Below are 22,739 nucleotides of genomic sequence, written 5' to 3' on the forward strand. Positions count from 1 at the left end.
GCTAGGAAGCAAATTCCTCCATGGAAATACAGTTAAAATTTCATTTTTAGTTAAAAAAACAGCTTTTATTAACAGATTTAATCCATATACTCACTTTAGACTTCAGTACACCCTTCAGTCTGACAATATCTGTGTTTGAACTCTGGGCTTGCAACTTCATATCATCAAGCTCATTCTGGTACTTTGCTAGTTTTTTATATATCACCTATAACAAAAGATTTGTTTCATAAGGTTAAAGTATACTTTTTGTAACTTTATAAAAAAAGTAGAATTCATTTTTATCTAGCACCTATGGCTTTATTAACTAGTTATTTAAAGGCTACATAAAATCTAAACCCTGTGTATTTCTGTAAATAAAATTTTGCATGTGTCAAAATGTTTACCTTCTTTGACTTACAAATAATGCTAAATCTTCTTAAAAAGAAAAAAATATCAATAAAAGAATGTAGCAGTTAAGAAGAAAAGGTCAGATGGTTTATGTAGCAGCTAGGTGGTCATAACAATATATCCTGCCCCATTTAAGAAGCAGGACTCAGAGTCAGTTCTCTCTTTTTTACATGTTACAGTCTCTTAAAAGCCCACATTTGAAAAGCAGGAGACAGCTAAAGATGGAATTAACTAATTAGGTGGTTATCTCCTTATCAGGAGAAATAAAGCCAAAAGTATTAGGAGAAAGCACAGAGTTCTGGCAACTATTGCTTGAGAAATAGAACAGAGTAAAATAAAAAAAAACCTGCAGAAAGGCTGTCTTGGAACTGCCCTGTTCAGAAACTCTTCCTTCCTTACAAAATTACTATGATAACACTCAGCTGCAAGAACCAGTACGGGTGTGGGCAGAGGCAAGGAGAAAAAAAAAAGGCTATGGAGAAACTCCTGTTCCTATCGTGAAAAGGCTATAAATTGCCAAGAAAGCTTCTGTGAACTTTTCCAGCAAGCCCAACTGAAGAAAAGGGAATGCTACTTTAAATGCCACCTAAATTAATGGAAGAACCTAGAGTAACCATTGCATATTATAGAGGCAAGCCCATTAAAAAGTAGCTGATCCTGTGAGGCTAAGACTTCTTGTTTATAACTGCTTCTACAAGTCATCCAGGCATTGCAAAGGAAACCCTGAAGGTTTCAAAAGTAGGTAGAAGCAACAGGGGACTTTGTTTCATACCAGCTGACCTCATCAGTATCAACTGTGATTCTGAGAGACAGTAAAGAATAGTGATTCCCTGGAATAATCTCTTTCAGCAATCCAAGTTTCTGGAGACATTCGCTACCTACCTTTAGTGGTTAAAGCTACTAGAACCTCGACTTTTCTAGCATACTCAAGGAGGCTTCTAAAGAGAAAGATTAATGTGTTTGAGAGAAGAGTTGTTTAGCATGGGAGTTGTCTCACCTAATTTTTGCAGTGCAGAATTAGGCACCTGATTTAAACTAGTCAGCTGTGCTTCCTCTATAATGAAGGGAGAGAGACAGGTAAAATGAATCACTTGAAAAAACAGGATGGGATGAATTTCCTTCTGGAGGACTTTTCTTCACTTAAAAGGGAGCCTGAATAACTTTAAACTTTTATATAGTTAAAATCAGGTGAAGTTAATCTGTTCCTGCAAAGCTAAGTAGCACTTCTAGAGGAAGAGAAAGCCAGGTGAGCAAAAAGTATTTGCAAAGACGAAGATATCCTAAGCAGTAGAATAGGTGCAGAGAAGAAAGAGCAAGTATCAGAAAACCTAAATGAAAGCAAGAGATTGAACAAAAAGAAGAAAACCCAGAACATTACACAGTCGTGAACCACTACAGGTATTAAGCTTAATTAAGTTTAATTTCTAGCTGCTTCACACTGATGCATGAATATTTTGTGTGCATGAGATGACACTTTAGTTTAAGTATTTTAACTACTTTCACTAGTAACTGCACAGAGATAAATAACACAGTAGATGATGTAATGTTGTATTACAAGCAAATATTTCCAGCATCTTTTTATCCAAAAGCCACTTTAAAGGAATGTAAATACAATACTATTATTAAAATTTTGGTGTGTACTGTGTTAAATTATTAGCAAGCCCAATTCATAAGCTTTTAAGTACTCTAGGCCAGTCAGAGCACAGTATAAGAAATACTTGCTGCCTCCTTCATAGTACTTTTCCAGGTGAGCAATAGTTATAACTGCCAGTGTCTTTACATGAAGATTAGAAAAAAAAAAATTAATGAGCTGTTCCTCAAGATAAACATCCAAACCATTACATAAGAATACAAATACACAAAAATAGCTGGTCCTCTTTATACAGGTGAGCTGAGCAATAAGGGAAAAATCAGTTTGAAAAATGAGTTTAAAAAGTAGTTTGCAAATTTACTTCAGATGAGGACCCACCAATTCTATGCACTCCTTGGAAAATACACATTTTTCCTTTTTAGTCAGGGGTACAAATGTACCTGATTTTCTTGCTTAATATTAGAAAGATGCTCTTGTAACCTGTTGTTCTCCTGAGCCAATGAGTCTCTGTTCTTGTTAGACTGTGCAAGTTCTTTTTTGGTTTCTTGTAGCTGTTGATGCAAACTGGTGATATCTTTCTCACAGATAGAGAGTGCTTCAGCAGATTTTCTGTGCAGCAAATAATAAATACTTCAGGTATGACAATACTGCCCAATCTAATAGAAATGATAGCTTCTCCAGTGGTTAAAATTGCAAGTCAAGAAACAAAGCTGTAACATTTTAATATTTAATAGAGTAAAAAAAAATGATACATTAACACATTATATGATTCAAGTTTTAGTTAATGTTAGAAATTAATCAAAATTTGATAATGATCTTGACATTTCATCCTTACTTTGTGGAACGCTCCAACTCAGAAATCAGAATCTTGAAATCTGAAATTATTTTCTCCTTAAAAAGAAATAAAAAATTAAACCTCTCACCACTCTTCAGTACAAATGGAAAAAAATTTAAATAAGATTACTTATATTTTCCTTTTATTCAGCTAACTAATGCAAAATGGATTGTCGTTTTCCAAGTTTCATCATGTACTGTTTAGAGATAAAAATTCTGATAATCTATTCTGGCAAATAAAGGAACAAATATAATTACCTTATGCCGAATATAAAAATTTTAATTAATTTTTTTAACCCTTTGTGGTTCTAAAGGTAGCATTTGGCTCACACTCCCAGAGCTAAATTATATCTTCTGCCTATTTGATAAGTTATCACACTTTTTCTACAATAAATAAACTACCAGAGCCTGGTAGTTTGTAACTGATAAAACAAGAATTCCATCACGAAGTGCATTACTTTACTCCCTTGTCTCTGGATACAGATATTAAAAGAAGCATAGATGGGCTAAGGAAATGTCTTCCACTGGAGACACAAGAGAGGTGAGAGACAGCCATGTCTTCTCTAAAATGGACACCATTTTACAATTTACAGTTTTAAAACAGCAAAGTCAGTGCTTATGGCAAGATGATTTTAGCCTGTCCTGCAACATCTTTTAAGATTTCGTTAAAAATCAATGCGAGTTCCTGAGTTAACAATCACAACAGTTAAAAAATACCTTATTTAGTTTATCCTTAATCAATATTTAGGTGACTTAAGCTGAAGTGAAAAATAATGTTTCAGAACTGAGAACTAAGCAGCTTCATTACATAGTTTGAAATCACGCTGTGCAATATACCTTAAGGTGAAAAGAATATAATTCAGATGCTTCTTCAGTGACAACAAAGGCAATATTATTTGGCATCCTGCATCTTTAACATCGGTGGACCCCAAGGAATTTTAGGCTAGATTTTATGATAAACAAAATATTTTCCTGGCTAATTTACTCTCTCTACTTCAGGGAAGTAGTTAAAGTCTCCTCACTTAATAAGTATAAACCATACAAAACATCAAACATGAGATGCGCAGCACTGCTCAAACCTACTGCGGTCAAAGCCAACATGAATTTTATTGTTGCCTTGAAACTGGAGCAGAAGTAGGTCAGCACTGAGCACTGTTGCAGATACCAATATAAGATAGGTGTGATGACCCAACAGATCCTTTCCCTGTTTACCTTTTGTGACTATTTACATGTTAGAACATACTTTCATTGCCAGGCTTTCCTCAAAAGTAGCAATCTTCTCTCTTCCTTCTTCCACACGGTCTTGCAAAGACGCTTTCTCTTTATCAAGCTGTGCAATTGTTTCTTTCAAAGCACAGATCTCCTCTCGTTGTACAAGACTTTGTCTTGAAAAGTTCTCTGGACACAATTAGAATGGTCTAATTTTTATTAATTCAACCCATTTGAAATAAAAATTCTTTTGATACACTTCTAAAGCATAAAAGAACATGGCAAAAGCTCCCCTTCAAGAAAATACTGAAGCATATACCTCTTCGGAACATATAAATAATCTGACTGATATTTATAAAACTGCAATCTTCCTTAGATCATGGCCTTAAATTACTGGGCTCAAAACAAACCTATCGTTAAACAGCAAATATTTAGATCATTAAAAATAACTTTCTTGGGTATTATAACAATAAAGGCTTAAACAGAATTACAACAGACAGAAGCAATACATAGACTACAGCGTGTAATGACTGATAAAGTAAAAGAGATTGATATCCTGATAATAGCCAGTTTTTTTCTGAGTTTTTTTATTTAAAAGAACTTTTTATAAGAGTAATGCAATTATAAAATTCAACACCACTTTAAAATGGCAAAGATAATAATGAAAAAAGTAATTTACTCATTACAGAATCAAATTGTACAAGATGTCTCTCCTTATCTTCATTCAGCTAATAAGGTGTTACACACCACATTTACCTTTAAATGGTCAGAGAATCAATCCTTATACAATCTGCATACATTGCATTCGCAGAGGAGAACCACAGGAACCCTTCTCTTAGAGCGGACCTTACTTCTCATAAAAACCATGCAGGCTGCACATTGATCTTTAGATATCAGTGTAATTGGGCTTATTGAATGATACTTAATAACTACTTCCAGGAGATAAAACATTCAAAATAAAATTATCTGTAGCTCAGTCTTTCAGGGACATCATAGCATATAGTCACGTTCTATTTTTTAACACAGAATCTTTCCCTATTTCAAAACACAAGATGAAAGATGCTCAAGTTTCCACCTCAGATTTTTGGATGCATGGCTCTGGAACCTACTAAGACAGTGTTCAAACCTGACTCTAAGGAAAATTCTGATGGAGCAGCTAATCCTGGAAACCATTTCCAGGCACATTAAGGACAAGAAAATCATCAGTAGCAGTCAGCATGGCTTCACGCAGGGGACCAACTTGACAAATTTCTATGACTAAATGACTGGCCTGATAGATGAGGGGAGAGCAGTGGATGTTGTCTGCCTTGAGCTCAGTAAGGCCTTCGACACTCCCATAAGATACTCACAGATGAGCTGTTGACATATGGGCTGGATGAACAGTGAGATGGATTGAAAACTGAACAGCCAGGCCCAGAGGGCGATCAGTGGCACAAAGTCTAGTTGAAGGCAGGTAACTAGTGCTGTGCCCCAGAGGTTAATATTGCATCCAGTCCTGTTTTACACCTTCATTGACAATCTGGACGGCAGGACAGAGTGTACTGTCAGGGATTTCGTGATGACACAACACTGGGAGAAGCGGCTGATACACCAGAGGGTCATGCTGCCAGCCAGAGGGACCTTGACAGGCTGGAGAAATGGGCTGACAGAAACCTCATGAAGTTTAACAAAGGGAAGTGCAAAGTCCTGCACCTGGGAAGAAACAACCCCAGGCACCAGTACATACTGGGGGACACCTAGTTAGAAAGCAACTTGGCAGGAAAGCTGGGAGTTCTGGTGGACAGCACATTGAAAACAAGCCACCCATGGGCCCTTGCTACAAAGAAGGCTAATGGTATACTGGGCTGCATTAGGGAAAGTATTGCCAGCTGGTCAAGGCAGGTGATCCATCCCTTCTGCTCAGCTGACAAGATACACCTGGACTTCTGGGTCCAGTTCTGGTCTCCCCAGTACAAGAGAGACATGGACACACTGCAGAGAGTTAATGAAGGGCCATGGAGATAATTGAGGGGCTAGAGCATCTCTCCTATGAGGGAAAGCTGGGAGAGCTGGCACTGTTTAGCCTGGAGAAAAGAAAGTTTGGGGGGGTGGTATGTCTTACAAATGTATATAAATGCCTGAAGGCAGGGTGCAAAGATGATAGAGCCAGGCTTTTTCAGTGGTGCCCAGTGACAGGACCAGAGGCAGTGGGCACCACCTGAAACACAGGAGGTTCCCTCTGAATATCAGGAAACACTTATTTTGGCTGTGAGGATGACTGAGCACTGGAACATGTTGCCCAGGGAGGTTACAGAGTCTCCTTCCTTGGAGATATTCAAAAGCCATCTATACACAGTCCTGGGCAACTGGCTCTAGGTGACCCTGCTTGAGAAGGGAGGTTGGACAAGATGACGTTCAGAAGTGCCTTCCAACCTCAACCATTCTGTGATTCTAAGCAAGGGTATGTTATCACCATTTTACAGAGAAGGAATGAAGGCAGAAAGATCAACTGAAAATGCTATCTGGTTATTCTGGATGCCCAAACTGTGACCTAAATTTTCAGGACAGAAAGTATTACATATTCAAAAAAAAACCCAACCATGGATTGCTGCCACAGCTGTGAGTGCACAACATTTCTTAAAATTAATAACCAAAGTCTCAAATTGGGCATTCTGAAAATACATCATATGTATAGTTACTAAGCAATTCTGAAAATATTTGATGTACATCACCCCAAAATTCTAATGTACAGACAACAATAATATAAAATACTGCATAACAACATTTAACAGTTTAAATAGCGTGTGCTTTCTCTTTCTGCAATTACCTGCTTTATTCACTGTACTTTTGGCTAAGGAGAAGATCTGACAGACAATTTTGCTTCACTAGACAACACTGATTTGCTCCCTACAAAACTCTGCAAAAGTTGGCACAAAGGCTCCTACAGAAAAACACCACATGGTAATGTCATTAAAAACAACACTGTAAGTTAAAAAAAATAAACTTGGAGTTTATTTATTAAGTAGTACAGACAACCTTAAGACCGGCATTCCCAACTTCTTAGTGTTTGTCTGAAATAAGTTATTTAACTTGTGTGAAAAACAAAAAGCACAATTTGGATTCCCACCATGTGGCACATGACATAGAAGACGAACCACTGGGGGACTGTACTGCTGTTCTCTCTGCAGACAAGCACTGGAAAGAGACACTTTGCAAAGTTTACATTATTTTGCTGACATGAGAAGGTAACACAAGACTTGGAAATCTCAAATTCCATTACAGACTCCAAAAGGGAAAAAGTTCTCTAGTGGGCACACACACTTTCTTTCCATCTTCTCCAACTGTACCACTCCAAGAAGATACCATTAGCTGCTCATCCTTTCTCTTCACTTTGGTCAGCCCCAAGTCTTAAGGTTTCTCATCCTAGATTCCTTCCCTACCAAACCTAAATACCTAAATCCACATTTTCCATCTCAATCTCTTTTTACTTCCAATCTTTCTCCTGCTTTCAGCTTTATTGTCCCAGTCCTAATTATTCTGTGTGTATAGCTGCCCACTGACTCTAGTCATGGTGTGTGTCCAATAGCTCCAAGTCCTACCCACAACCTCTGAACTAGTCATCCAATTTTAAGGATTTTTCCAGTCTCTTTAACCACTTCATACTAGCTCTCCTCACTGGATGCCTCTGATCATTCTTCGCTCCCCCACCCCCTGCCCTTATTCATTTTCAGACTCTGATTTCTTGCATTGCCCCAGCTTTCCCTGGTGCCATATCCACACTCTGTCTCTCCATTCACTGGCTCCCAGTCTCGCCGTTTCCTGCTTACAGTCTCCCCTGATAGCCAGTCTTCCTCACTGGAAATTCTTGTCCAGCCAATATCCCTATTCTTGTCTCCTGGCTCTTTATTAAGTTTACTACTCCTACCTATTTCAGTAGGATTACGCTGCCTCATCCAAATTGTAATCTCAGTATCCTCTCTTTATTGATCCTTCAGTAAAAGCCTCTCAATTGTTTTCTCTCAGTACATTCTCTCCCTATACCCATAGCGTAGTTCCTCTCCTTCAGGATCTTCCACTGTTAGCCCTGTGGTGACAGGATATTAGCACAATATAGACGGTCTCCATTAATTTCAAAATTTTTTTGCCTGTACTTGCCTCACAGTAATGAAAAATCCTAATGAATCTAGGTTGGAACATGCTTCAATCATGATATGAGACCTCAGATGCCAAATTCTGAAAAGCCTCTGTTCAGCTTTAATGAACTTTTTGGGTTTTTTTTAGTCTTAAAATATGCTTCACTTGGACACATTTCCTGGGAACGATCAAAAGCATGCAACAACACACAGACTGACATGCCTATCAAATATTACATCCCTTGCTTTACTGTACCAGGGATATAGGACTTTTAAAACAAAATATGTGGATTTTAACGTAGACAAAACATCTTTTTCTCTAGCCTTCTCAGGAGTGGCTTAAACACCTTAGCTAAAGTGTTAAAAAAATTAAGTTCACTTTGAATGCTTATTCAAAGCAATTTATTTATTTGAATGAAATGTTCATCTTGAATGAAATGTTTAAATCCAAATAACTAGAGTTTGAAATTTGTAAGTAACAGAAAACAAGATGTTTTAATAGCATAAGGCAGCTCTAACATTACATGTCATTATCTATAGGTTAGCTTTATTTTCCCATCACAAATTCAGCACTGCCATTTAGAACAGATTATGACAACTGCATCTATAGAAAATAACAGAAGATGTCTAACACAATATAGTTGTAATTTTGGAAGTGAGAACACATTCCTTGCCATTACAGGAATAATAATTCCTATATCCACCTCCTTTACTCCCATAATATAAAAAAAGGTGCAACATACAGTATAGGATATAAAGGATGTTTTCCCGATTCCATCGTCATCATCTTATGACGCTGAGAGGTGCTAGCACTGCCTTAGTGGATCATAAATATAACTGATGTGCTCAGACACTGCACATTGGAATCAACACATATTGTTCAGCTGACAGTGTGTGCTGTCACTGAAACTTACCTGTGAGAGCTTTATGACATAATTTTTAAATGCAAACACTTTCCAATAATGAAAGCAAACAGATGTTTTGCACTTGAAATGCTAAAACTGTCAAAAGTAGATTTGCATTCAATACTTTTTCTTTCAGCCCATAAGAAGAAAAGAAAAATAAAAATGCTGTAATATAACCATTAGCCTATTGAATTTTATTACAAAAACTGAATATGTCACTCACCGATTTTTTCATCCAAAAGCATAATTTTCTCTTGGGTAAGTTGCATTTCATACTTTTTCTTAATAAGGCTTTGCTGAGCCTCTGAAAGACTCTGTTCTGTCTTTTCATTCAATAAACTGGAAAAGCAGAAGCATTCAACAGGGGAATGCAGAAGTTTATATGTTAATTTTTTCCTTTTTGAAATGTCACTAAAATTGCAAAAGTTAAGAAAAAGCAAGATTCTTCTGTATATTTAAGCCTGCTTGGGATCTTTTATTAATTTTAACCTTGATCTCTGGATATTGAAGTCTGAATACTCCAGAAGAATAAGAAGCATTCTTTACAGCAGGTGGACATAAAAACTTCTCAGAAATTATTAAAATAAAAATCATCTGGGACATACATTGGAATGCTTGACCTATTTTAAGTTATACCCAAGTCATATGTTCAAATCAAGTAGTAATATTAATGATTCTGAAACTGTTGAAGAAAGTGAAGGAACTATCAGCCTGGTTTGTGGGGAAAAGAAAAAGATATTTTAGTAGCAGCAACTAATCTTCAACAACTCAATCTTTTACAGTTTACAGTGTTCATAGATCTGACAACTTATTATAAAGCAGTAGTAACTCAGGACTGAACTTGCAAAGGAGTTCATGGCATTTTAGAAAGCACAGCATCCTTAGAGAGGCATTGCAGGCCAGCATAATATTGCATGCTAGCACCCAGCACTCCCACCAGTCATAATCCAACAGAAAAGCCTGCAACACCCACCTGTCGACTACACCAGTCACTTGTAAGGACACACAGGTTTAGGAGAGCGTTTGCCTAACTGAATTATATTTAAGGAAATACAAGAGGAAAAAGTCACAGTATCTTCTCTTGCGGTCTGTTCACTCTGTAGCCTAGCTCAGTGTGCAATCTAGTCCTCCTTATCTCCACACACTCTTCACACGTGCTTCGTCTTTCCCTCCAGTCAGTAAATTATCCTTTTTCATCTTGCATTTGCTGTCCTGTGCTTTCTTCCCTAAAGGCTTCGATTGAGTCTAGTCTCACTGTGTGCTTCAGAACGTGGTTAAGAACTCCAGCTGAGCAGCAGGCCACAAACCCTATGCAAGGCTTCAGTTTTATTTCCTCTCATGAAAAAACTCCAGGACTAAGAAAAAGATGTTTGAAACTAACTACACGTGACACTCATTAGTTTACATGTTTGTTTGCCTCTATAAAAACAATAATAAAAATAAATTTTTTTAAATTCATATGCAATTTACCAAAAAACATCAATCCTTGCAGCTTCTAGTAGAAAGCTCCTAACTCCAATTCAGAGTGAATTTTACTTTCACTGAAGATGATTTTCAGCATATAATACCAACAAGCCAAGAACATTTACATATAAATAAGCACTGTGGAAAACAATTTCATTCCAAAAAGAAGGATGGTTCTTAAGAACTACTATCATAAATTCCTTTCCCTTTGAGCTATATAACAGTTACGAAAACCAACAAACATAGGCTGACATTACTCATCAGACTAATGTAATTATATACTTTTACTTACCTAAGTGAAACATATTCAGCTTCCTGTCGGCTCAGCTCAGTTTCAGAGTCCAGTGCTTTTCTTGCCAGTCTCTTCATCTCAGTTTCCAGAGAATCAATGGTGTCTTTCATTAGCTCTGCTCTGGACATCTGTTCTAACTGTTCCCTATCTAACTATAAATATAATAAAATATTAAAAGCTGAAAAAAGCTGATGGGTACATAGAACTTCTCCTATTAATTCAAATTCTACTCTGTTTTTAGCACAAATCTTTTACTGAAGGAGAAATGTCCAAGAATCTCATTTAGTCAGGGCCTGACTCCAAGTCTAGTGAAGGTAGTTTGCAAAGAGCTGAAATACTGTTTTCACTTCCTTTGAAGGACAATCATTTTCCTGCTTTCAGATCTCTGGGGATATTTTCATTTATTAAAATAAATTTTAGGCTGGTCATTATGCCCAAGGACAAAAATGTTTGGCATTGATCAACATGAAAAGTTTTCAGTGCAAAATAACATAACAGAAAACATTATTATTAGTGTAGGAAGGGAAAAATCGCAGTTCTGGTTACAATATTACCAGTGATGGATTTAGACCTCTACTAAGTTATATAGCTATGCTGATAACTGCGTAGAGAAATCACTGTAAAACAGTTGCGTAAAGCACTATATGACCAAGTTACCACCATGAGGCCTTCAGGTCTGGGCCTATATCAAAGAAAGGGTCCAGAAACTCTTACACAGACTCCAGCAAAGCTAGCTTGAAATCTCCAGTTTAAAGAAAGTTGTGTTTCATTATTAAAATGAATCATAGAATCATAGAATCGTTAAGGTTGGAAAAGTCCCTTCAGATCATCAAGTCTAACCACTAACCTATCTCTGGCAAAAATGCTTACACTTAACATTTAAAGAACTGTCCTTTCTAAATTATTTGAAACACCTTTTTTAAGATAAAAAATTCTCAGCCTCATCCCTCTCCTCATTTACTGCTTCTTTCAGTAGTAATTTCTGTGTTGCTATAATCAAAGGTCAGAATGCTGAAGAGCAAGTCAGTAAGCCTCTGGTATGCAGTAACTTTTTCAATATTAGTGCCATAAATTTCATTTTGATGTATCACCCTCAAAGGTTACCAAATGAACTGAAGAAATAAGATGATGCACCTAAAACAAGACTATTCCAAATATTCGCTACACATCATTTGTCAAGCATGTGATTAAAGCTAATTTACTACTCGGAGTACTCAGAGCTATTTAAGCCAACAGTGTATTCTTCATCACAGATGCAGTCAGTTTAATATTATAATCCTTGGAACTATACTTAGAAGCTTGGTAGGATTTAAAAGATTGAAGAGGACAAAGAAAATGAACCAGAATTTATAACCACAAGACCTCGAAGAAAGATACACTACAGAAATCAATGTTAATCTATTTAAAAATCAAGTTCTACCAAGACTGTAAATATATTTTAAGATGTATATTCATTTTACTAATGTTCTTGTTTTCTGTTTTAGCACCATATGTTAGCAAACAATTGCACACACAAGTAACTTAAACCATATGCACTGGTTTTGACTGGGGTAGAGTTAATTTTCTTCGTCGTAGCTAGTATGGGGCTACGTTTTGGATTTGTGCTGAAAACAGTGTTGTTAACACAGGGATGCTTTCATTACTGCTAAGCAGTGCTCACACAGAGTCAAGGCCTTTTCTGCTTCTCACCCCACCAGCGAGCAGGCTGGGGGTGCGCACAAGAAGCTGGGAGGAGACACAGCTGGGACAGCTGACCCCGACTGACCAAAGGGATATCCCACACCATATGACATCAAGCTCAGCATATAAAGCTGGGGGAAGAAGAAGGAAGTAAGGGGACATGTTTGGCATTATGGCATTTGTCTTCCCAACTAACCATCATGCCTGATGGAGCCCTGCTTTGCTGGAGATGGCTGAACACCTGCTGGCAGTAGGAAGTGGTGAATAAATTTCTTGTTGTGCTTTGCTTGCATACCTGGCTTTTACTTTATCTATTAAACTGTCTTTATCTCAACCACGAGTTTTCTCACTTTTACTCTTCCGATTTTCTCTCCCATCCCACTGGGGAGGAGTGAGTGAGCAGCTGTGCAGGGCTTAGTTGCCAGCTGGGGTTAAACCACAACACCATATTAAACAGGACTTGCCAGAACAGTACAATTACATTTGGTTTTGGAGCCTCAGGTCTTAATGACATATAAACATATGAAAATTCACATTGGAATGGACTCCAGGAGGTCTCTAGTCTAAATTCCTGCACAAAGCAGGGCCAGCTCTGAGGTCAGGTTCTTCAGGGCTTTGTCCAGTCCAGTCTTGAAAATCTCCAAAGCTGAGGACTGCTCCACTGTCCTCATGGGAAAGAAGCATTTCCTTGTATTCAGCCTGAACACTTCTCATTTCAACTGATGCCCATCATTGCTCATCCTTCCACCATTCTTCCTACCTGTCTTGATCTCTGTGGATGACAGTCCTGCTCTTGAGTATATCAAGAGTCTTCCCTAATTTGGTGTCACCTGCAAACTTTATGAGCACATACTCTGTTGCCTCCTTCAGGTCACTGATATTCAGCAGGACAGGCCTCAGAACAAACCCCTGTGGTGCTCCACGTTAAAAGTCTCCAGGCCAAATTAACTGCCACCTGACAAGACTGAACATCCAATCAAATTTTCCCTCATATATTTGCTCACCCATCTAGACCGTAACATCCTAACCTGGATACAAGAACATGGCAGATAACAGCACCAAACCTTGCTACTATCTTGGTAAATGACATCCACTGCTCTCAGCCTGTTGTTTCCCAACAGAAAAAACAGTGGTTGGACTCAATCTTAGCAGTTGGACTCAATCTTAAGGGTCTTTTCCAACCTTAACAATTCTATGATTCTATGATTCTAAAGCAGTCAGTTTGGGCCTGCAGGATTAACTGTGAACATCACAGAATCACAGAACGGTAGGGGTTGGAAGGGACCTCTAGAGATCATCTTGTCCAACTCCCCTGCTTGAGCAGGCACACCCAGAGCAGGGGGCACAGGAACGCGTCCAGGTGGGTTTTGAATGTCTCCAGGGAAGGAGACTCCACAGCCTCCCTGGGCAGCCTGTGCCACTGCTCTGGCACCCTCACAGGGAAGAAGTTCTGTCTCATGTTTAGCTGCAACTTCCTGTGTTCTGATTTGTGCCCATTGCCCCTTGTCCCGTGATTGGGCACTACTGAAAAGAGTCCAGGCCCATCCTGACACTCACCCTTCAGATATTTATAGGTATTAATGAAATCCCTCCACAGTCTTCTCTTGTCCAGGCTGAACAAACCCAAGTCTCTCAGCCTTTCCTCATAAGGGAGATGCTCCAGCCCCCTGATCATCTTGGTAGCTCTCTGCTGGACTTGCTCGAGCAGTTCCCTGTCCTTCTTAAACCGGAGGACCCAAAACCGGACACAGTACTCCAAATGTGGTCTCACCAGGGCAGAGTAGAGGGGGAGGATAACCTCTCTCGACCTGCTGGCCACACTCCTTTTAATGCAGCCCAGGATATTGTTGGCCTTCTTAGCCACAAGGGCACAGTGCTGGCTCAGCTGTATTACATTTACAATTCCATAAGTAATTATTTTCCCTTACATTTTGAATGGTAGTTTCTAGCTCTTCAATTCTCTGTTCCAAATGAGCCTTTTCATTAAACGCAGTGTCTTGGGAAATCTGTATCAAATAACAATAAGAACACACAAAGAATAATTCTGAACTCACCACAGACATGTAATGCAATTAACTTTCAAGATTAGAATAGACATCTTTAGCAACTTTAATTACAGTACTAAGTAGTTTTCATGTTAAATAACCTTGGGGGCCCTGGGGCTGGGGGGCAATCAAACCTTTAACTGCTCCCTGAGGCTATCGCGTTCTGTAGTCATCCTTCGGAAATCTAACAGTGCTGTATCCCTTTCAATCTCCACATGTCTTAACATAGCTTGAGCTGTCACAGTACTTTTACGAGTCCTGGGGCATTTGATAATTTCCTGACGAAGTCGGGAAATCTCTTCCTGTGCCTGTTTTTAATAACAGCAGCATAACAAAAAAATGGAGTCGATAAGGTAATATGTTACAGTGGCATATGGCTGGTAATGCAGAGTGTCCCAGAAACTGTGCAATATCAAAGATGAAGTAATGATTTTTGCTTACATTCTTTGATTCAGAAAAACATTCTTAAGTCAGGACAGCACTTACAAACTTGTATTTAACTGAAAGATTCAAATCATAGAATTTCCACAACTTTTTTCTATTTTTAAAATATATGCTTTGCTTTTATTTTTTTACACAAACCCAGGATTTTTTTCTTGCACATCATATTAAGTTATTTTAATTAATCATAAAAATATAAATAAAATTACCTGTTCATAAAGATTGACAATTTTGTCTCTCTCAGCTGTTAAAACTTTGAAGTTACCCTGAATTTCTGCCACACGGCGCTCATATTTTTTCAGCGTTGACTTAAGTTCTTCACGTTCTCTCAATATTTGCAAAACTTGTGGATCAGAACTCACTCCCTTAAAGAATAAGGTGATATAAAGTTGAAGTACAGAAACAAAACTTGATATGCTTTCTTATTATATCTGGTTTGGAAATGTCTAGAAAAAGATTTAATAAGCCTTCAACCTAGTAACCTCTAGATAGTCAAGACTGTACATATATGTTTCTTAGTATTAGAGACCAGATATACATACCACTTTCTAAAATACACTAACTACACTAAAATGCATTATTCTGAGTGGCAAATGTCTATCACAGATGGTACTGACAATCACGTTAATAATTACTTAATACGTAAGCAGTTGTCAGTAACCATTTAAAGTGATAGACATGCATGCAGTGTAAAGTGGCAGTTAAGTTCACATTATTGGCCCATTCCTCTCTTACGCACCCTTCTGTTTATAAGTGATTAGTTTTTCTTCCTGGTATTAATGGCTTTGGTAGTTTAGCGTAAGATAAACCAACATTTTAAAAAAACGCATTCCTCCTCTTGCAAAGTGTTTTCCCAGCCTCACCTGGATGGATGAAAATTTTTTTGACATGCTGCCACATGAGGTTTGCTTAGGATTTGAAAATGCATTTCTAAATACCCTCAGCAAATTCTGTCTCACATTTACAGTACTCTCTGTCCGGTTCCAACGTCTTAATAAAGGTATCAAGCCTTGAAGGTGACTTCACTTGCTTTATTTCAGCTTCTGTTTCTAAAATAACCTGCATGCGCAAAAATGATTCACTGAAATAGAACTTTTGTAATAAATTATATTTCAACATAAAATGGATAAACATACTCTTCAAAATGAAGATGAAGCAGATATCTAAAATAAATATCCATTTAATACTTTAAAATAACTTCTGAATGTCTGTAGTTTGGCTTTTTTGTTATATTGCAGAATATGTCTGAATCTCCTAAAACGGATCTAACAGGACAGAAAAGGACATAAAAGCTAAATGTAATTAACTTGGAATATATCTGTTCAAAACTAAGGAGGACAATTAAGTAGATTTGTATTGGAATATATAATGAATTTTTAAATGTGAAAGAAATTGGGCCACTATGTTTGCTTAAGATCCATGGAAGGAAAATTTTTAAAATGGAAATATAGTGTGCAAATAAGTACAGTTGAAATCCAGGAAATCATGTAGGGCCCTAAAACAGATTTTGAAGATGAACTGCAATTCCGAAGTTCAAAATTGCACACCAAATCCCTCTCCATTACAATCTATCTGTGGAAAGTACCCGGACCCATGAAAGTTTAAGTACCTAGGGAATACTAAACTCTGTAATTTTACTATTTTTGTTAAGGCACATGCAGAAGTAGGTCTTTAAATTCCTGAAAATTTATAAATTAATCATCTAAATCTCTCAGTGAATCTAGGTCTCAAATCCCAAACTTTCTGGCTAAAGGATCGAAACTTTCCAGAATAATTGAGCAGTAAGTTCTACATGGTCAGTGGTTTGGTTTTTTTTCTTTTCCAGAGGGGGGTTATTTGCAGAATTGTGGCAGAAGCTCAAATAGTTTATACAGGAATGAAAAAACCCAGCCACTCCCACCTCCCTGAAATTTGAGACAAATCTTTAAGTTCAGTAAAAAATTATTATCTCGAACACATTAAAAAATTCCCTATCAATTTATACTGGAAGAAAGTGAATGAGTCCACTTACTAAATTCAAATGTTAATTTCAATTAGATTTACCACTGACAAATATTTCTACAATTACAACATTGTATACATTTCAAAATATTCCAACAGTATCATTACACCTTAAGGAAGACAGATTAAGGTAAAAATTTTAAAGAAAAAAATTTACTTTTTTCTGTTTTTCAAGTGATTTACAAGGTATTAAAACAGTTATATGCAATGTAAGAAAAAATTATTAAGGTTCACAAAAGCAAAATCATTACAGGCTAGTTGCAAAACAGAAACAGATTACTGTCCATGTAGAGACAGTGAACTACAAATGAAAACAGATATGTTTATCCATTGTATAACTTGTCTGTTACAAGTGAAAACAAAGTAAGTGAAATTCACTTGTACAAGTATTAATTTAATGTGGAAACAACTTGATTTCATAGCTACATCTCTATTAAGGATACAAATTTAACTCACAGATCTTAGTGTTTTCACCATGTGTTCCAGCTTCTTTATCTTGTTCTGCTGGTGTTGAATTTGAATCTACCATAAAAAAAATTGAGAGGAAGAGATCCATTAATTTTGTATAAATGTTAGTGCAAAGCCAGCATTTTAGCTCAACGGTCTAGTCCAAAGGAGCATTTTGTACATGTTTTCTAGTTTGAATAGGCTAAAACCATACAATTTAGTAACAATAAACTTAATCTACAAGGGAATCAGTTGAAAGTTTTATCTTCATATGCAGTCCAGGATTAGGAAAAACAGTTAACAGTTGAGTTACCCTCAGGTTAGTGAATGTAAAGGGAAGCATGAGATACCTTTTCCCAGAACTGACTGACCGACAAACTTTTGAAAACAGGGACTGTTTGACTAACACCTATGGGCTAAAGAAGTAAGCATGTAGTCACACTAATTGCAAACAAAGGATATGCTTTCTCCTATCTGACCACTACTACTAAATCACATAATCGTACGTGCATAGAATGCAATTTTGTATTATTCTGTGAAATCAAAAGCAGTTTTCAATTAAATTACATTCTTTCCAACTGCACGCGTGATTTTAGTCCTTGAACCATTCTACAATTGAATACTACCACACTGGCCAGAACCTACTCCTTCATCCCAGCAAATATACTTCAAAGCAGAGACGAAAGCTAGAAATCCAGCCCAAAATGTTAAAAAAAACCCCAACCAACAAAAAAACCCCAAACAGTTCCCCATAATATTAGCAAACGTAAAAATATCACTGCACAATATTAATTCTAATACCTTTGCTTCCTCAAGCTCCTTATCAGCAGTGTTCAGTAGCAATTCTTTTTCCAGCTGCTCAGACAGTTTGCCAATTACAGCCAGTTCTTTAGACAGATGATCATTTTTATAGGTGAACCTATCCACTTGACTTCCCACCACTTGATCCTTATCAAGCAGTTGTCTGACATGTTGCCTTAGCTCATGGTTTATCTCCTTCATATCTTCAATCTGTGAGGACAAGGAGGAAGGAAGTATTCTACTTCATCTTTTTTTGATGGATTTGCAGGAAATATTTAATAATAAGAAGTAATTTACACTTTAAAAAATCAGTATATGTCATTCAGAAATGAAGAATATGCACACTACTCGCACCATTTTGAAAAGATTGATTTTTACTTCACAAAGGCCAGCAGAAATGTAGCACATCAGGTATTAATCCTAATTCATCAAATAATCAATATAAGATTAATAATTTCCCCCAAATAAAACTGTCTTATAAAAAATATTATATGGCCTTTTTGTAAGAAACCAGAAGTTACTATTTTGGCACCATCAACATATTGTAACAGCTCTGTCTATTGGAGCATTAAAGCCTCATAAATCTTTTCAATTTTCTGAGTCCTCAGATTTCTAAAATCCCAGGCTAATCAAGATATGGATACAGTGCAATGCAGAAACTCCATTGTTTGCACATGCTGATCCTGTAATGCATGAGTAATCAGTATCACTGAATACGGAATTCTGCAACGTTCACTCGATTCTAATATTCAGAGAGTTTTCTTCAGGTACATCTTTGAAAGGTCATGGCGGACAGGAGAGGTGACTGAGGACTGGAGGAAAGCAAATGTCACTCCAGTCTTCAAAAATGTCAAGAAAGAGGACCTGGGAAACTCTAGGCCAGTCAGCCTCACCTCCATCTCCAGAAAGGTGACGGAGCAGTTCATCCTGGAGGTCATCTCCAGGCATGTAGAGGACAAGAAGGTTATCAGAAGTAGTCAATATGGATTCACCAAGGGAAGATCATGCTTGACCAACCTGATAGCCTTCTATGATGGCGTGACTGGCTGGGTTGATGAAGGGAGAGCAGTGGATATTGTCTATCTTTACTTCAGTAAGGCATTCGACACTGTCTCCCATAACATCCCTACAGGTAAAATTAGGAAGTGTGGATTAAGTGAGCGGACAGTGAGGTGGATAGAGAACTGGCTGAACGGCAGAGCTCAGAGGGTCGTGAACAATGGGGCAGAGTCTGGATGGAGGCCTGTCACTAGTGGTGTTCCCCAGGGGTCTGTGCTGGGTCCAGTCCTGTTTAATATATTCATCAATGACCTGGATGAAGGGATAGAGTGTAACCTCAGCAAGTTCACTGACGATACCAAGCTGAGAGGAGTGGCTGACACACCAGAAGGCTGTGCTGCCATCCAATGAGACCTGGACAGGCTGGAGAGCTGGGCCGAGGGGACCCTGATGAAATTCAACAAGAGCAAGTGCAAGGTCCTGCACCTGGAGAGGAACCCCACAGACCAGGACAGGTTGGGGGCTGACCTGCTGGAAAGTGGCTCCGCTGAGAAGGACCTGGGAGTGCTGGTGGACAACAAGCTGACCCTGAGCCAGCAATGTACCCTTGTGGCTAAGAAGGCCAACAATATCCTGGGCTGCATTAAAAGGAGTGTGGCCAGCAGGTCGAGAGAGGTTATCCTCCCCCTCTACTCTGCCCTGGTGAGACCACATTTGGAGTACTGTGTCCGGTTTTGGGTCCTCCGGTTTAAGAAGGACAGGGAACTGCTCGAGCAAGTCCAGCAGAGAGCTACCAAGATGATCAGGGGGCTGGAGCATCTCCCTTATGAGGAAAGGCTGAGAGACTTGGGTTTGTTCAGCCTGGACAAGAGAAGACTGTGGAGGGATTTCATTAATACCTATAAATATCTGAAGGGTGAGTGTCAGGATGGGCCTGGACTCTTTCCAGTAGTGCCCAATCACGGGACAAGGGGCAATGGGCACAAATCAGAACACAGGAAGTTGCAGCTAAACATGAGACAAAACTTCTTCCCTGTGAGGGTGCCAGCGCAGTGGCACAGGCTGCCCAGGGAGGGTGTGGAGTCTCCTTCCCTGGAGACATTCAGAACCCACCTGGACGCGTTCCTGTGCCCCCTGCTCTGGGAGTGCCTGCTCAAGCAGGGGGGTTGGACAAGATGATCTCTAGAGGTCCCTTCCAACCCCTACCGTTCTGTGATTCTGTGATTTGCAATTGTGCTGACTATGCCATATGATGAAAGTGGTCTGTAAGCAGATAAAATTACTGATCACTTAATGCTTTATAGCCTCAAAAACCAATACCACACTATCTTGAAAATATGGATAGCCGTAGAAAAAACATAAAGTACAAACAACCTTCACTCCTGTCATGTCATTGCATTCTGCTCTAGCTCATGACAGGTTGTTCCAGCAATGTAAACTGGGAGGAAGAATGCTACCATTTAACTTCCTAGGCACAAAAGGATGCAGAAGAGCAACACTTTGTATTTCAGCTATATCAAAATAGAGGAAATACATGATAATAAGAAACATGGATATACCTTATGAATTATCTCTATCAGCATCCTCTCAAATATAGAGCAAGGCCAGAAACATTTATAAGTGTTCAAATTTTGTACAATTCAGCTGAACATAGAGATATGGAGCTAATTATCATCAACTTGCAGTACTGCTGCTTATGTTTCCTCATAAATCCACAAACACTTTTAAATATAAGAAAGAAGAAAAAGATGGGTGCTTTCTGGCAGCTTTCTCAGAATAACTATGATAAAGTAGGGTCGCTGGAATGAGTCCCTCAGTGAAAGATGAATGAGCCACAGTGAGACAGGGTGGGTGGTAAGCACACCAGTGCCTCACACTGCTATTCAATGCCTGACAGTCCGCTCCTGTTAGAATACTGGAAATAGCCCACAGGTCTAACAACAGAATATGAACATGCAGTTACCCACCAGCAGGAAATTATCACCACCAGCATGACCGCAACAGTTTCTCTCCATGCTCAGATTCAAGAGTTTCAAGGAAATTTAAGGCAGCTGGTTCACTGAGTTATTTCTCTGACACGTTCACCTTCATCTGAATCGAATCTCTGCCACGAAGTATCGGTCTGACCATCAGCCTCAAGGTGTTTTTAAGCACCAATGTAAGTGATAGTTTTGTTTAGGAGTAAGCTGACTCAATTTTGGGTATCTACAGAGAGGTGTTTCTAGAAAGTTATTCCCCTGATTGATTTTAGGCATTCATCCTAAAATTAATCATGACTTAGGAGTATCTCTGATAATAGAGACAGCCTAGATGTCTCTATTACAGTCATCATCACCATTGACACATCAAAATAGATGAGGTGAATCCCATCCTCATATTCTGTTCTTTCTGAAAGAGGCACTTACAACTTTTTGGAGTTATATGCATTGCCCTAGTCTTTCCAGAAAGGGAAGAGATTAGAGTAATTTGCAAGCTACTGGTACCTTCAGTATCTTGCTGAGCATTGAGGACTCAAATTAAGAGATAGAGTAGATAGTATTTGCTCACTCACAGTACTATTTTTACTCAACTTGTGAAAGGGAACTTTTTGAAAGACATGACAAAAATTATATTTTCTTCAAAGAACTATTATTTATGCTAGCCATAAAGCAGTAAGATTTAATTACCGCTGTTGACACATTTCCTCTGAACTGCGATAACACAGCCCCCTTGCCGCTGGGATGAAACTTCGCACCAAGACCACCCTAAGCTCCATGCAGCACTAAAGACGCTTGCAGCATGACAAAAACAATTCAGAGTAAGCTTTTTTCACTGATTAAGTCCCCAAACCTGTTTTTGAGTTCCGAGTATTTCAGTGATTAACCATTTAAGACGCTCCTTCCCTCCTTGTTCTCCACAGCATAGACAGCAACAGTCCCTGAAAGACCCGCTCCCCCTGTGCCCCTCGCCACACACCCCACCCGGGCGGTGTCTACCTTGGGGCGACCCTCCGCTCTCCCCTCCCGGTGCCCTGGGGACCACCAGGTGCTCATGGTGGCTGCCGGGGCCAGGTGAGGCGCCCGCCCGCGGCTGCAGCCGCCGCTCCGGCTCTCCGGCCTGGCCCAACAGCTGCCTCCCTCCGCGTTCCCTGGGCGCCTGGTGACGGCCGCCGCGCCCTCCCAACCGCCCCGCCCAGCCCGCCAGGAAAAGCTCTCCACAGCGGGAGCACGGCTAAGGCAGGAGGTAGTCTGCTTTCCTCCAGGTAGCTGAGTGAAAGCCTTGGCTGGTCTGGATTATTTTGAAGGGCCGTAGGCACCCCGACTCCAGCTCTCCCCCGAAGGAAAAGCCCTCCGTAACCATTACATTCTCACAATGACAGGACCCGAGAGAATGGCAGGAAGATGTGCCAGGGGAGGTTTAGGTTGGATATTAGGAAAAGGCTTTTCACCCAGAGGGTGGTGAAGGACTGGAACAGGCTCCCCAGGGCGGCAGTCGCAGCGCCAAGCCTGATGCTATTCAAGAAGCACTCGGACAACGCCCTCGGACACATAC

The 22,739-nt window shown here is 39.0% G+C and overlaps 1 protein-coding gene across 1 annotated transcript in view; it reads right to left on the reverse strand.

Annotated features, from left to right (window-relative positions):
• Positions 1-19,135, reverse strand: part of TSGA10 (testis specific 10) — a 30,938-nt gene extending 11,803 nt beyond the window's left edge. The window contains 14 exon segments of the mRNA XM_064445417.1: positions 95-205; positions 2,419-2,587; positions 2,814-2,869; positions 4,056-4,210; positions 9,262-9,377; positions 10,795-10,946; positions 14,403-14,480; positions 14,654-14,827; positions 15,170-15,325; positions 15,824-15,911; positions 15,913-16,019; positions 17,418-17,483; positions 18,210-18,419; positions 19,103-19,135. Of these exon segments, the coding sequence (XP_064301487.1) occupies positions 95-205; positions 2,419-2,587; positions 2,814-2,869; positions 4,056-4,210; positions 9,262-9,377; positions 10,795-10,946; positions 14,403-14,480; positions 14,654-14,827; positions 15,170-15,325; positions 15,824-15,911; positions 15,913-16,019; positions 17,418-17,483; positions 18,210-18,419; positions 19,103-19,135 (1,671 nt within the window).
• Positions 19,136-22,739: the final 3,604 nt, after the last annotated feature.

Source organism: Phalacrocorax carbo, chromosome 1 (genome assembly GCF_963921805.1).
Source record: "Phalacrocorax carbo chromosome 1, bPhaCar2.1, whole genome shotgun sequence".
Lineage (NCBI taxonomy): Eukaryota > Metazoa > Chordata > Aves > Suliformes > Phalacrocoracidae > Phalacrocorax > Phalacrocorax carbo.